Genomic DNA, 16283 nt, shown 5'->3' with positions numbered 1-16283 from the left:
CAATTTTTCAGTTTTGATTTGTTAAAAAAGTTTGAAATATCAAATAAATGTCATTCCACTTCATGATTGTGTCCCACTTGTTGTTGATTCTTCACAAAAAAATACAGTTTTAAATCTTTATGTTTGAAGCCTGAAATGTGGCAAAAGGTCGCAAAGTTCAAGGGGGCGAATACTTTAGCAAGGCCTTTAATGTTCCCAGGTTGTAATGTCTACTCGTACGTCAAATGAGAAAAGTGGGTAAATGTCAGAAACCCAGAACTAAAATCTGGAGTAATTGCGTCAGATGCTACATTTAGAGTATGTTACGTAGAGTTTGTGACAGGAGAGATTACAGAGAGTTAAAATGGCTTCACATTGTTCTGACAGGAGAGATTACTGAGAGGTTGTAATGGTTTCACATTGTTCTGACAGGAGAGATTACTGAGAGGTTGTAATGGTTTCACATTGTTCTGACAGGAGAGATTACTGAGAGGTTGTAATGGTTTCACATTGTTCTGACAGGAGAGATTACTGAGAGGTTGTAATGGTTTCACATTGTTCTGACAGGAGAGATTACTGAGAGGTTGTAATGGTTTCACATTGTTCTGACAGGAGAGATTAGGAGAGATTGACAGGAGAGATTACTGAGAGGTTGTAATGGTTTCACATTGTTCTGAGAGGTTGTAATGGTAATGGTTTCACATTGTTCTGACAGGAGAGATTACTGAGAGGTTGTAATGGTTTCACATTGTTCTGACAGAGATTACTGAGAGGTTGTAATGGTTTCACATTGTTCTGACAGGAGAGATTACTGAGAGGTTGTAATGGTTTCACATTGTTCTGACAGGAGAGATTACTGAGAGGTTGTAATGGTTTACATTGTTCTGGTAATGTTTCACATTGTTTGACAGGAGAGATTACTGAGAGGTTGTAATGGTTTCACATTGTTCTAACAGGAGAGATTACTGAGAGGTTGTAATGGTTTCACATTGTTCTGACAGGAGAGATTACTGAGAGGTTGTAATGGTTTCACATTGTTCTGACAGGAGAGATTACTGAGAGGTTGTAATGGTTTCACATTGTTCTGACAGGAGAGATTACTGAGAGGTTTTAATGGCTTCACATTGTTCTGACAGGAGAGATTACCGAGAGGTAATGGTTTCACATTGTTCTGACAGGAGAGAATACTGAGAGGTTGTAATGACTCTGTAGGTGTAGGAGTGGGTCATATGGAAAAACCAAGAGACAGACAGGGCAGTTCAGCACTCAAAGAAGGGGATTTATTAACTCAAAAACGGTTCACAGATCGCTTGGGGATCCAATGTCCCAAAAGCTTGTTCTCACTCAAAAATAGTGAAAATAGTGAAAATCAACAGCTGGCCCTTATGGCAATTTTAAAAAAAATGTTTTAACCTTTATTTTAACTAGGCAAGTCAGTTAAGAACAAATTCTTATTTTCAATGACGGCCTGGGAACAGTGGGGTCAACTGCCTGTTCAGGGGCAGAAGGACAGATTTGTACCTTGTCAGCTCGGGGGTTTGAACTTGCAACCTTTCGGTTACTAGTCCAACGCTCTGACCACTAGTCTACCCTGCCACCTCTACACTCTGACCACTAGGTTACCCTGCCACCTCTACACTCTAACCACTAGGCTACCCTGCCACCTCTACACTCTAACCACTAGGCTACCCTGCCACCTCTACACTCTAACCACTAGGCTACCCTGCCACCTCTACACTCTAACCACTAGGCTACCCTGCCACCTCTACACTCTAACCACTAGGCTACCCTGCCACCTCTACACTCTAACCACTAGGCTACCCTGCCACCTCTACACTCTAACCACTAGGCTACCCTGCCACCTCTACACTCTAACCACTAGGCTACCCTGCCACCTCTACACTCTAACCACTAGGCTACCCTGCCACCTCTACACTCTAACCACTAGGCTACCCTGCCACCTCTACACTCTAACCACTAGGCTACCCTGCCACCTCTACACTCTAACCACTAGGCTACCCTGCCACCTCTACACTCTAACCACTAGGCTACCCTGCCACCTCTACACTCTAACCACTAGGCTACCCTGCCACCTCTACACTCTAACCACTAGGCTACCCTGCCACCTCTACACTCTAACCACTAGGCTACCCTGCCACCTCTACACTCTAACCACTAGGCTACCCTGCCACCTCTACACTCTAACCACTAGGCTACCCTGCCACCTCTACACTCTAACCACTAGGCTACCCTGCCACCTCTACACTCTAACCACTAGGCTACCCTGCCACCTCTACACTCTAACCACTAGGCTACCCTGCCACCTCTACACTCTAACCACTAGGCTACCCTGCCACCTCTACACTCTAACCACTAGGCTACCCTGCCACCTCTACCTCTAACCACTAGGCTACCCTGCCACCTCCACTCTAACCACTAGGCTACCCTGCCACCTCTACACTCTAACCACTAGGCTACCCTGCCACCTCTACACTCTAACCACTAGGCTACCCTGCCACCTCTACACTCTAACCACTAGGCTACCCTGCCACCTCTACACTCTAACCACTAGGCTACCCTGCCACCTCTACACTCTAACCACTAGGCTACCCTGCCACCTCTACACTCTAACCACTAGGCTACCCTGCCACCTCTACACTCTAACCACTAGGCTACCCTGCCACCTCTACACTCTAACCACTAGGCTACCCTGCCACCTCTACACTCTAACCACTAGGCTACCCTGCCACCTCCACCTAACCACTAGGCTACACCTCTACACTCTAACCACTAGGCTACCCTGCCACCTCTACCTCTAACCACTAGGCTACCCTGCCAACCACCACTAGGCTACCCTGCCACCTCTACACTCTAACCACTAGGCTACCCTGCCACCTCTACACTCTAACCACTAGGCTACCCTGCCACCTCTACACTCTAACCACTAGGCTACCCTGCCACCTCTACACTCTAACCACTAGGCTACCCTGCCACCTCTACACTCTAACCACTAGGCTACCCTGCCACCTCTACCTCTAACCACTAGGCTACCCTGCCACCTCTACACTCTAACCACTAGGCTACCCTGCCACCTCTACACTCTAACCACCCTGCCACCTCTACACTCTAACCACTAGGCTACCCTGCCACCTCTACACTCTAACCACTAGGCTACCCTGCCACCTCTACACTCTAACCACTAGGCTACCCTGCCACCTCTACACTCTAACCACTAGGCTACCCTGCCACCTCTACACTCTAACCACTAGGCTACCCTGCCACCTCTACACTCTAACCACTAGGCTACCCTGCCACCTCTACACTCTAACCACTAGGCTACCCTGCCACCTCTACACTCTAACCACTAGGCTACCCTGCCACCTCTACACTCTAACCACTAGGCTACCCTGCCACCTTGGGGTTCTGGCTGGTCCAAATGCGACAGAGCTTAAAGTTTTAAAAATGTCATGGTGGTTTTAAATTGCCTTAGGATGCATTTCAAATGTCAGCCTATATATTGCACTTCGCCCCTGGTCAAAAGCAGTGCGCTATAGTGAGCAGGGTGCCATTTCAGATAGTGGTTCCTGTCACGTGTGTGTGTGTGTGTGTGTGTGTGTGTGTGTGTGTGTGTGTGTGTGTGTGTGTGTGTGTGTGTGTGTGTGTGTGTGTGTGTGTGTGTGTGTGTGTGTGTGTGAGTGGACCAAGGCACAGCGTGCGTAGAGTTCCACATGTTCTTTACAGGGACATAACAAACGTGCCGTCACGGAGCGCAACACAAAGCACTAACCAAAACAATACCCCACAACCCAGGTGGGAACAATAGACAACTTAAATATGATCCCCAATTAGAAACAACGATAATCAACTGCCTCTAGTTGGGAACCATACCCAGCACACCAACATAGAAATAGAAGAGAAAAAAAATAGAACTAGTCACGCCCTGATCTACAATACCATAGAGAACCAAGGGCTCTCTCTGATCAGGGCGTGGTGACAGGTTCCTACCTTGACTTCTCGTAAGTTCATACACTCATCCCACGAGTAGAACTTCCTCTTCATCCTGAGAGAACAAATAAAAACACATTTAATCTAAGAGCCTAAATTCAACACAAGTTAAGGAGACCTTTAATATCTATTAGATGGTTGATACAAGATTAATAACTTTACACAATTGATAATACTCCTATTATGTGCATAGGTGTTGATGATATGAAATAAACCTAAGAGTCAGGTATTTTGGGACCAATTCGTATTCCATATATCTGCCAGTCTACCGGTTCTACTTCCTGAGGCCTATAGTCTCTGATAATGATAGCCTCGTGGAACTTCTATCCCAAATTTGTAGATACATTTAAAAATAATAATAATAATAAAATTGGTTCCTTCCCTCCCGGCATTCATGGGTGACACCACTAATAGGCTAGAGAATCCTTGAGAAGTTCAATCTAATTATATACCTGTAACTATGGATGTTCCAGATGTTAATAGAAACATGCCCCGTACAGGAGGCCAAGAAGCCCTTTCCCACTATCTAGATAAACACCCTTAAGGTCTGCTGCCTCCTGGTTTTCTTTTCACATTAACCCAAAATGCCGTTATCTAGGAACTATTTTCAATATGCTGGCTTTTACGATACACGGGAACAGTGATGGGAATTATAAAATGGGGATTATGCTAATTTGTGTTTGGGTTTCTGGGAAGATAAAAAAATAATTTACATATGCTGTCTCTAAAGCGTTTTTTTCTTCTAATATTGTCCTGTGGTGCCGTTACGTTGACGGTATTCTGGTAGTCTGGAGGGGCACAGAGAAGGATTTGAGTAGATTTGTGTTCTATAACAACTCTACTAATACACATTCATAATTTACATTAAGTTCAATTTAAATACCATGCCCACACACAGGTTCATCATTGAGGCATACTGGAGCATTGTGCTTTCTCTTTCAATTTCCTCAACCTCAATGTTGTTAAAAAGGTGATATTCTTGAAACTACTATTTTTCATAAACCTCTCAGTAGGAACACGCTCCTAAGTTATGACAGTAATCATCCTAAACCTGTAAAAAGTAACATTCCCAACGGTCAATTCCTTAGACGAAGGTGAAACTGCAGCAAATCAAATGACTGAGACAAAAGCTGAAATAATGAAAAAGACGCAGCTACAATGAGTCCACTCGCCGTGGACCGCGGCTACAATGATAGTCCCCTCGGAGTGGAACAAGGCTACAATGATAGTCCCCTCGGAGTGGAACAAGGCTACAGTGATAATCCCCTCGCCGTGGAACGAGGCTACAGTGATAGTCCCCTCGGAGTGGAACGAGGCTACAGTGATAGTCCCCTCGGAGTGGAACGAGGCTACAGTGATAGACCCCTCGCCGTGGAACGAGGCTACAGTGATAGACCCCTCGCCGTGGAACGAGGCTACAGTGATGGTCCACTGTCATGACGTTGCCCTGTTGGTGAGGTTTATGACCTCCATAAAGTGGTCCTTCTGTAGCTCAGTTGGTAGAGCATGGCGCTTGTAACGCCAGGGTAGTGGGTTCGATCCCCGGGACCACCCATACGTAGAATGTATGCACACATGACTGTAAGTTGCTTTGGATAAAAGCGTCTGCTTTTATTATTATATTATATATTAAATAGCTTTCCCCCTTTTCTCGCTCTACTCTACAGAATGGACTCTTTGAAAGCTCTTTGTTAACAGAGAGAGAGAGTATGGTAACATCAAAAGGTTGGGAACGGAACCATATTTCGGTAATCCAACCAGTAGAAAGTATCCGTTGGTACTTAAAGAATATAATGTCAGATCAGTTGGCATCTGAGACATTATTACTGATGATAGGACTACAAACTGTATCTTGGAAAGTCTACACATTCTAGTTATCAGATTCACATGGAATTGTTGTTCAATTTAAATGTTTAAATATGAAACTATGTGAAAAAATGTAATGTAATTTTAGTTTTTAAAATGAGAGAATTGTTTTCATAAGTAAAATATGCTCACTCAGTGGCCACTCACGCGAATAGGCATTGGTTGTAAATGAACCAACCCCTTTTCTACAAGAGCCCCCGTCGGCGAACTAAACAAACCTCAGCATGAGCTCTAGTTGCGAATGGTTGAACGACTACAACCTAACAAAATGAACACTGTGTTCCCGATGACGTGAGGACTGATGTCCATACGTTTAAAAGGGAGATCTTTAACGTGGAGGTGACGATCGACACGCTGGAAGGATGAATTTCGATGATACCAGCCAGAATATAGCATGAGCTCATAGTATGGCAACTTGGTATGAACTTTGAACTCTTATTCACTAAAGAAGTGATAACTCAACGTCTAGGATGTATCAGCAGCAACTGTAAAATGTGCGTGGCCTAGGGAAGGACAGACAATCTCTTCAGAACGACAGGGTGCTACAACGTATCCATTCTACCACACAACGACGGACTACAACATATCCACCCAGAAATATTCTTCAAAGGACAAGGGAGATCTCTGCTGGGCAACCCAGCCTTCCATCTTCGACCAATCTATCGAAGCACAGCTCAGAGTAAATATATTTCTTGCATTTTCCTTTTCCGAATGGGCGGTTATTTAGAATGCATAAGATTCTGTATTTACGATAGCACAGCTTCATAAGGTCCGATAGAGACCCAATCCTTCTTTTCCTCAGTCTTCCCGCTCTTTCATTCAAACCCAACCCCCTTTCTTTGCGTCACCAGCCATCAAATCAGTTCCATTTATGCAGATTTATGCAGAAACAGAGTGCTCCTTTTTCTTCTCCCAGATAGTCACCAGCTGAAGTATCCTGAGGAAAGGAATGATAGTCACTAGCTGAAGTATCCTGAGGAAAGGAATGATAGTCACTAGCTGAAGTATCCTGAGGTATGATCGTCACCACGCCTCTCACACCAGTTGAAGTCACCACCACCCCCACAGCCACCCCTTCACCCCAACAGCCTCTCACCACCCCTCCACAGCCTCCCACCACCCCCACAGCCCCTTCACCACCCCCACAGCCCCTTCACAGCCTCCCACCACCCCCACAGCCTCTCACCACCCCCACCACAGCCTCTCACCACCCCCACCACAGCCTCCCACCACCCCCACAGCCTCTCACCACCCCCACAGCCTCTCACCACCCCCACAGCCTCCCACCACCCACACAGCCCCTTCACCCCCACCACAGCCTCTCACCACCCCCACATTCTCTCACCACCCCCACAGCCTCCCACCACCCCCACAGCCCCTTAACCCATGCCCTCACCTCTTGATGGCCACCAGTTCTCCAGATTCGTTGCTCTTGCCCATGAGCACGCTGCCGAAGGTCCCGTCCCCCAGCTGTCTCATGGTGGTATAGCGGTTCATCTCCCACCGCGGGGCCGCGTTCCAACCCTGCTGCTGCTCCTTCAGCAGAGAGTGGGTAGGAAAGCGTTACAACGTCGCAAATAGAGCACTATTCTCTCTATAGTGCACTGCTTTGATCAGGAATAGGGCTACATAGGGAATTGGGTGACATTTGGGATGTTGCATACTATATACAGTGAATTTGGAAAGTATTCAAACCCCTTTGACATTTTCCAAATTTTGTTACATTACAGCCTTATTCTAAAAATGGATTCAATTGTTTTTTTCACCTCCCTGACCAAGGTCCTTGTCCCGATTGTTCAGTTTGGCCGGGCGGCTAGCCCCTGGAGGAGTCATGGTGGTTCCAAACTTCTTCTGTTTAAGAATGATGGAGGCCACTGTGTTCTTGGGAACCTTCAATGCTGCAGAAATGTTTACGCACCCTTCCCCAGATCTGTGCCTGTGCTCTGACATGCACTGTCAACTGTGGGGCCTTATATAGACAGGTGTGTTCCTTTCCAAATAATGTCTAATCAATTGAATTTACTACAGGTGGTCTCCAATCAAGTTGTAGAAACATCTCAAGGATGATCAATGGAAACAGGATGCACCTGAGCTCAATTTCGAGTCTCAGAGCAAAGGGTCTGAATACTTATGTAAATAAGGGATTTCTGTTTTTTATTGATTTAAAAAAATAATAATCCCTTTGTCATTATGGGGTATTGTGATGTCATTATGGGGTATTGTGATGTCATTATGGGGTATTGTGATGTCATTATGGGGTATTGTGAAGTCATTATGGGGTATTGTGATGTCATTATGGGGTATTGTGTGTAGATTGACAAGGAAGAAAATGTATTTAATCCATTTTAGAATAAGGCTGAAATGTAGCAAAATGTGGAAAAAGCCAAGGGGTCTGAATATCAGCCGTTAAGGAGCCCCTTGACCCAGACTTGGCGCCAGCTAGTGGAGAGGTCCTGGACAGCAGGAAGCTTATAATAATAATAATAATAATAATAATAATAATATATGCCATTTAGCAGACGCTTGGCCACAGTGATGTCCTGGGCTGCATGCACTGCCCTCTGTGGTGCATCACCAGTGGTACTTTACTGTTAATTCCTATCAACAATGTTTGTTTGGTTAAATAATTTCTGTTATGAATTCAATATATTATTATTCCTTTTCCTGTTCTCGTTGTCGGAGTGGACACGTTGTTAGCAGAGAGCTGGATTTGGTTTATTTCATTCCATCTGCGAGTTTTTTTCAATTCAATTTAGTCATTGTCTTTAGTTTGGAGCGCTCTTGTGAATGTTGAGTAAGAACAAGCACACATAGAAGTAGGCCTATAGGCTACCTGGTTACACATAGAAGTAGACCTATAGGCTACCTGGCCTGATTACACATAGAAGTAGACCTATAGACTACCTGATTACACATAGAAGTAGACCTATAGACTACCTGATTACACATATAGAAGTAGACCTATAGACTACCTGATTACATTTACATTTAAGTCATTTAGCAGACGCTCTTATCCAGAACGACTTACAAATTGGTGCATTCACCTTATGATTACACATAGAAGTAGACCTATAGACTACCTGATTACACATAGAAGTAGACCTATAGACTACCTGATTACACATAGAAGTAGACCTATAGACTACCTGATTACACATAGAAGTAGACCTATAGACTACCTGGTTACACATGGAAGTAGACCTATAGACTACCTGACCCTGATGACACATAGAAGTAGACCTATAGGCTACCTGACCTGCGTGAAAACAGAGGCATAATAATGTGCCCATTTGGGGATCTGATAGTGTTTCTGATTGGTTAACGCCCCACCACCAATGAGCTGTGGAGCTTCTCAAAGTAATGTTTTCTTCACCTCAAACAGAAAGTGAACGAAGTCTGTTTTTCCATCCATTGATAATTTCAATAGTTCCTCAATGTATTTGAAAGATCTTTCCAGCTCTCTCCCTTTCGATAACCACTCAGGTGAAAGGGAACAATGTCATGCTCTGATCCAATGGAAACACCATACAAATAGTCCTACCTGATTACTTCTTATCAGTGCTTGACTTGGACTGAAATACGTTCTGGTAATCATTTTGGTGGCTGGTACTGTTTATATTTAGGTGGTCCACAATACTGTTGAGCTGATATTCTAGAAGAGGAACAGGAGCGCAAGCAGTAGAAAATGTGAGGTGTTGATACTCAGCTCCGCTGGGCTCCTGCCAAAGTAAAGCACTGCTTCTTATCACTAGCGCAGATAGCCTACAGCAGTGTCTGTCCCGAGCTCGCTGGCGTGGGAAATTGAGGACCCCAAATATTTTATACAATGTTTCAAGTTTGTTGCATTTTCATTTAGATTTGGATAGAATTTTGATTATCCACATGACAATGATTTTGAGACATTATAAAAGAAATTAAACTGTTCCACAAAAATGTGCAAAATAAAACCAAAACTGGCACGCAGATCAGTGGAAGGGGTCAGATAAATTGACATTCCACATGAGAAAAGGTTGTCGACTTCTCTTGTAGCCTATTACTGGCAACTTCAGAAAGTATTGGCAGAATCTGCGAAAGCTAGCAGGAGCGGGAGGAGAATGGTTTTGGTCAGGTTAGTATTTATTTTATTTTATTCTGGTTATCTAGATCTCAAGCTCCCTCTTGAGTCATTTGTGTCTTATTTCACCAAATCGTGAGCTTAAAGCATCAGACAAGCTCAATGCATATAGTTGATTTTAGATGGAAAAATACACGTTTGAAAATGTTCACTATTGGTCGAAAGAACAGATGAGTTTCGGTCAACCAATATTTTTGTTGTTGTTGCGGACAGCCCTACTGCATGCACTTTCAGTAGCCTGATTGCGTCCAGACTGAGGAGAAATCTGCACACAATGCATCCCTGAACACCACCTGAAGTGGCCAGACAGATCTGAACACAAATCAGATCACAAATCAACTTGTGTGTGTCTAGATCCGTCTTTTCAATGCGGTCTTCGTATTCTAATAGCAGAAGTCACGTGTATGTATAGTGTAGACAGAACCTCACTGTAACCAGTGCCTGTAATCTGGTTCAGGTTATTAATCAACCTACCAGGGTGTTTACAAACACTACAGGAACAATATCATCCACATGTATTGATCACAGTTTTACTAATACTGTATAAGTCTGTTCTACAGCTGCATCCGTACCCATTGGATACAGTGATCACAGTATAGTGGCTATATACAGGAAAGACAAAGTTCCAAACGCTGGGCCTAAAATAGTGTATAACAGATCATACAAATGATTTTGCTGTGACTCTTCTGTGGATGTTAAGAATATTTGTTGGTCTGATGTGATTAATGAGGAGTATCCAGATGCTGCACTTGATGAATTTATGACATTTCTTCTTCCAATTATTGATAAACATGGACATGTTAAGAAACTGACTGTTAGAACTGTTAAGGCTCCATGGATTGATGAGGAAGTTCAAAACTGTCTGGTTGAAAGAGATGGGGCAAAAGGAGTGGCTAGTAAGTCTGGCTGCACATCTGACTGGCTGACTTACTGCAAATTGAGAAGTTATGTGACTAAACAAAAAAGAAGAAGAACCTGTATTATAAAGCCAAGATCAATGATATAAAGAATGATGGGAGAAACCCATTAGAGTACTTTAAATGAAATTATGGGCAGAAAGACAAATTCACCTCCATTTCAACTTTCATCCAATCAGATGGCTTATCCATCACAAACCATTTGATGTTGCCAATTATTCTAATGATTACTTCATTGGCAAAGTGGGCAAACTGAGGCAGGAAATGCCAGCAATGAACAGTGGGCAAACTGAGGCAGGAAATGCCAGCAATGAAGTGGGCAAACTGAGGCAGGAAATGCCAGCAATGAACAGTGGGCAAACTGAGGCAGGAAATGCCAGCAATGAACAGTGGGCCATCATACCCATGAATAAAACAACAAATAGTGAAATAAAAACATTGTAAGTTAAAATATTGTAAAGTTAGTGTGGGAGAGGTGGAAAAAACATTATCACCAATCAATAACGACAAATCTCTTGGCATCGACAACTTAGATGGAAAGATACTGAGGATGGTAGCTGACTCTATAGTCACTCCTACTGAGGATGGTAGCTGACTCTATAGCCACTCCTACTGACTCTATAGTCACTCCTACTGAGGATGGTAGCTGACTCTATAGCCACTCCTACTGAGGATGGTAGCTGACTCTATAGCCACTCCTACTGAGGATGGTAGCTGACTCTATAGTCACTCCTACTGAGGATGCTAGCTGACTCTATAGCCACTCCTACTGAGGATGGTAGCTGACTCTATAGTCACTCCTACTGAGGATGGTAGCTGACTCTATAGTCACTCCTACTGAGGATGCTAGCTGACTCTATAGTCACTCCTACTGAGGATGGTAGCTGACTCTATAGTCACTCCTACTGACTCTATAGTCACTCCTACTGAGGATGGTAGCTGACTCTATAGTCACTCCTACTGAGGATGGTAGCTGACTCTATAGCCACTCCTACTGAGGATGGTAGCTGACTCTATAGCCACTCCTACTGAGGATGCTAGCTGACTCTATAGCCACTCCTACTGAGGATGGTAGCTGACTCTATAGCCACTCCTACTGAGGATGGTAGCTGACTCTATAGCCACTCCTACTGAGGATGGTAGCTGACTCTATAGTCACTCCTACTGAGGATGCTAGCTGACTCTATAGCCACTCCTACTGAGGATGGTAGCTGACTCTATAGTCACTCCTACTGAGGATGGTAGCTGACTCTATAGTCACTCCTACTGAGGATGCTAGCTGACTCTATAGTCACTCCTACTGAGGATGGTAGCTGACTCTATAGTCACTCCTACTGACTCTATAGTCACTCCTACTGAGGATGGTAGCTGACTCTATAGTCACTCCTACTGAGGATGGTAGCTGACTCTATAGCCACTCCTACTGAGGATGGTAGCTGACTCTATAGCCACTCCTACTGAGGATGCTAGCTGACTCTATAGCCACTCCTACTGAGGATGCTAGCTGACTCTATAGCCACTCCTACTGAGGATGGTAGCTGACTCTATAGTCACTCCTACTGAGGATGGTAGCTGACTCTATAGCCACTCCTACTGAGGATGCTAGCTGACTCTATAGTCACTCCTACTGAGGATGGTAGCTGACTCTATAGCCACTCCTACTGAGGATGGTAGCTGACTCTATAGCCACTCCTACTGAGGATGCTAGCTGACTCTATAGCCACTCCTATCTGTCATATCTTTAATCCGAGTCTAGAGGAAAGTCTTTGTCCTCAGGCCTGGAGGGAAGCCAAAGTAATTCTACTACCCAAGAGTGGTAAAGCAGCCTTTACTGGTTCTAACAGCAGACCAATCAGCTTGCTGCCAGCTCTTAGCAAACTGTTGGAAAAAATTGTGTTTGACCAAATACAATGCTATTTTGCTGTGAACAAATTGACAACAAACTTTCAGCATGCTTATAGAGAAAGGCACTCAACATGTACTGCACTGACACAAATGACTGATGATTGGTTGAAATAAATTGATAATAAGATTGTAGATTTCAGTGCAGCCTTTGATATTATTGACCATAACCTTTTGTTGAGAAAACGTATGTATTTTCAACCTCTGCCACATTGTGGATTTAAAGCTATCTGTCTCACAGAACTCAGAGGGTTCTCTTTAATGGAAGCCTCTCTAATGTCAAACACGAAAGGTATGGTGTACCGCAGGGAAGCTCTCTAGGCCCTCTACGCTTTTCTATCACTTCTTTTTTAAATAAGAAACATTGTTTGGAAAATTCCAAATTGTTCGCATAGTCAACTTACACACAGCTCTGGCACAGAGACTTACCCCACCAGACATGCCACCAGGGGACTTTTCACAGTCCCCAAATCCAGAACAAATTCAAAAAAGCGTACAGTATTATATAGAGCCCTTATTGTATGGCACTCCCATCTCATATTGCTCAAATAAACAGCAAACCTGGTTTCAAAAAACAGATGAAGCAACACCTCACGGCACAACGCCTCTCCCCTATTTGACCTAGATAGTTTGTGTGTATGTATTGATATGTAGGCTAGTTAGTTCTGTCCTTGATCTGTTTTTGTCTATTAATGTTCTGTATTATATTTCATGTTTTGTGTGGACCCCAGGAAGAGTAGCTGCTGCTTTTTCAACAGCTAATAGGGATCCTCATAAAACACCAGTATCATATATTGAGTTGAAACCTTATGAATATTACATTATTAAGTTATTATTTGATACGAGCATTTAATATTTAATCTAAATCTAAAAATCTATAAATCGAGCGAGCTAACCAGCAGATTTACATAAATCATCAACGATCAGCTGACAGCCCATCCTCTTTTCCTGGTGCCAATCATGTTTAGGAGGCACTGTTAACCAGCTTGCTTACCATTTGTTTTGATGAGTGAGTGTGCTGTTGCAGAAATAAATAGGACCATGTTAAAAAATGTTAACATTTGCAACAGTGGTTTTTGGCATGTTATGATTTTTTGTTGTTGTTGAGCACATGCCCCTGAAAGGTCTGCGCACGTCCCTGGACTACACACACTGCATTCTACATGCCCCTGAAAGGTCTGCGCACGACCCTGGACGACAACACACTGCATTCTACATGCCCCTGAAAGGTCTGCGCACGACCCTGGACGACACACACTGCATTCTACATGCCCCTGAAAGGTCTGAGCACGACCCTGGACTACACACACTGCATTCTACATGCCCCTGAAAGGTCTGCGCACGTCCCTGGACTACACACACTGCATTCTACATGCCCCTGAAAGGTCTGCGCACGACCCTGGACGACAACACACTGCATTCTACATGCCCCTGAAAGGTCTGCGCACGACCCTGGACGACAACACACTGCATTCTACATGCCCCTGAAAGGTCTGCGCACGACCCTGGACGACACACACTGCATTCTACATGCCCCTGAAAGGTCTGCGCACGACCCTGGACGACAACACACTGCATTCTACATGCCCCTGAAAGGTCTGCGCACGTCCCTGGACTACACACACTGCATTCTACATGCCCCTGAAAGGTCTGCGCATGACCCTGGACTACACACACTGCATTCTACATGCCCCTGAAAGGTCTGCGCATGACCCTGGACGACACACACTGCATTCTAGAATGGCATAGAATGCAGAGTGCAGAGTCTCAGGGGTCGAAACGTGATAAAAAATATATCACATGATGGGAACAAAGAATGCAGACAGGGTGCTGTTGAGGAGTCTCTTTTCACCTTCAGCGGAGAGGTCGGGCCTGGTCCCGGCCCTGGTCCTGGTCCCAAACGCAGCCCCATAGTAGAGTCAGTCATCATGAGAAGCAGTCAACACACAGCAGCTACAGTAGGCTACTTTCTTCTGGGAGAACAGACACACTGACTGACGAGGATCACAATGCCGCGGGGTGGGTCTCAGATTCAGAATAACGACACAGGGGAGCTAGGACATCTCTTCTAGATACACAGAAAGAAAACGACTACACCCCTTCACTTTTACCTTTCAAGTAGTGGTGGTAGAATGTCCAAGGGACTATGAATGAAAGTGATCCCCCGGCTGGCTAAATCGTGCACATTTACAGAAATGTTGATAAATATACACTGTCCCTGTCAAATAGACCTAATAAAGTAAAGAAAGAAAATAAATTGGTAACTCAATGTGGAGAACTCGAACCGCCTTGCTCAGCCATACAGGAAGTGAGAGAAAGAGAAAGAGTGCTCCTCTCCTCGAGAAGGGAAGTGGATTCATTTGGCGTCTGCTCGGCTTACAGGAGTGTGCCCAGAACAGAACAGCCGGGTGCAAAAAACATCTTAAGTGTTGAACCCCTCAAACATTTCCTTAGATAAGGGGGACACCTAGTAAGTTGTACAACTGAATACATTCAAAAGAAATATGTCTTCACATTTAACCCAACTCTTCTGAATCAGGGGGGGGGGCTTCCTAAATCGATATCACGTCATTGGCGCCCGGGAAACAGTGGGTTAACTGCCTTGTTCAGGGGCAGAAAGACAGATTTTTACCTTGTCAGCTCGGGGATTCGATCCAGCAACCTTCCGGTTACTGGCCCAAAACTCCTACCCGCCATAAGGGCATAATAACTTAAGCGTTTTATGGTAGTTTAAAGTCATGTAAGGCAGAAAGAGTCTCTGGTTACCATGGAGTCAACCATTATTCACCGAATAAACGTCTCGTCAAAAAAGATGCCATTTATTGTGGGAGCTCGCAAAATAGAAGAACTTCTACATTCAGGACAGGAGAAGCAATTTGATTCAGAAGACGTAAAAAAACGTATAAAAACACGTTTCTTATCCTTGTTTCTATTATTTTCTAGCGTGTGACGTGTTGTTGATGTGTGCAGAGGGTCCCTGGTTCGCGCCCGGGTATGGGCGAGGGGACGGTCTAAAGTTATACTGTTACACTGAACAAAAACAACATGGAAAGTGTCTCGTGTTTCAGGAGCTGAAATAAAAGATCCCAGACATTTTCCATATGCACAAAAGATGCTTAATAAATGCTCAAATGTTGTGCACCCTGGTCCTGCCTCCTTTTTAGAAAACATTTTAATCTAGTCCAACGCTCTAGCCACTAGGCTACGCTGCCGCCCCAGCCTTTGTGGTTTGGAAAGTATAGTGACTTGTTATTGCTTCAATTTATTCATCAAACAGATGGGGTTTTGGAAAAGTTGGAACTTGTCACAAAACAATCCCATCTGGTGGATGGAAAGAGTAATAACTGTGTGTATTTATACCCACACACACACACACACACACACACACACACACACACACACACACACACACACACACACACACACACACACACACACACACACACACACACACACACACACACACACACACACACACACACACACACACACACACACAC

General features: G+C 44.3%; 1 protein-coding gene across 1 annotated transcript in view; it reads right to left on the bottom strand.

Moving 5' to 3' along the window:
* The window catches only part of LOC124040702 (serine/threonine-protein kinase MAK-like), a 44493-nt gene extending 29610 nt beyond the window's left edge, over positions 1-14883 (bottom strand). Inside the window, exons 1-3 of the mRNA XM_046357777.1 lie at positions 14636-14883; positions 7247-7386; positions 3985-4039 (exon numbers count right to left, since the gene is read on the bottom strand). Of these exons, the coding sequence (XP_046213733.1) occupies positions 3985-4039; positions 7247-7386; positions 14636-14713 (273 nt within the window). The 5' untranslated portion in view covers positions 14714-14883. The remainder of the gene's footprint in view (positions 1-3984; positions 4040-7246; positions 7387-14635) is intronic.
* Positions 14884-16283: the final 1400 nt, after the last annotated feature.

The sequence above is a fragment of the Oncorhynchus gorbuscha genome, linkage group LG08, assembly GCF_021184085.1.
Source record: "Oncorhynchus gorbuscha isolate QuinsamMale2020 ecotype Even-year linkage group LG08, OgorEven_v1.0, whole genome shotgun sequence".
In the NCBI taxonomy this organism is placed as follows: domain Eukaryota; kingdom Metazoa; phylum Chordata; class Actinopteri; order Salmoniformes; family Salmonidae; genus Oncorhynchus; species Oncorhynchus gorbuscha.
Note: the sequence above shows the minus strand (reverse complement) of the source record. Positions and strands in the feature narration are given on the sequence as shown.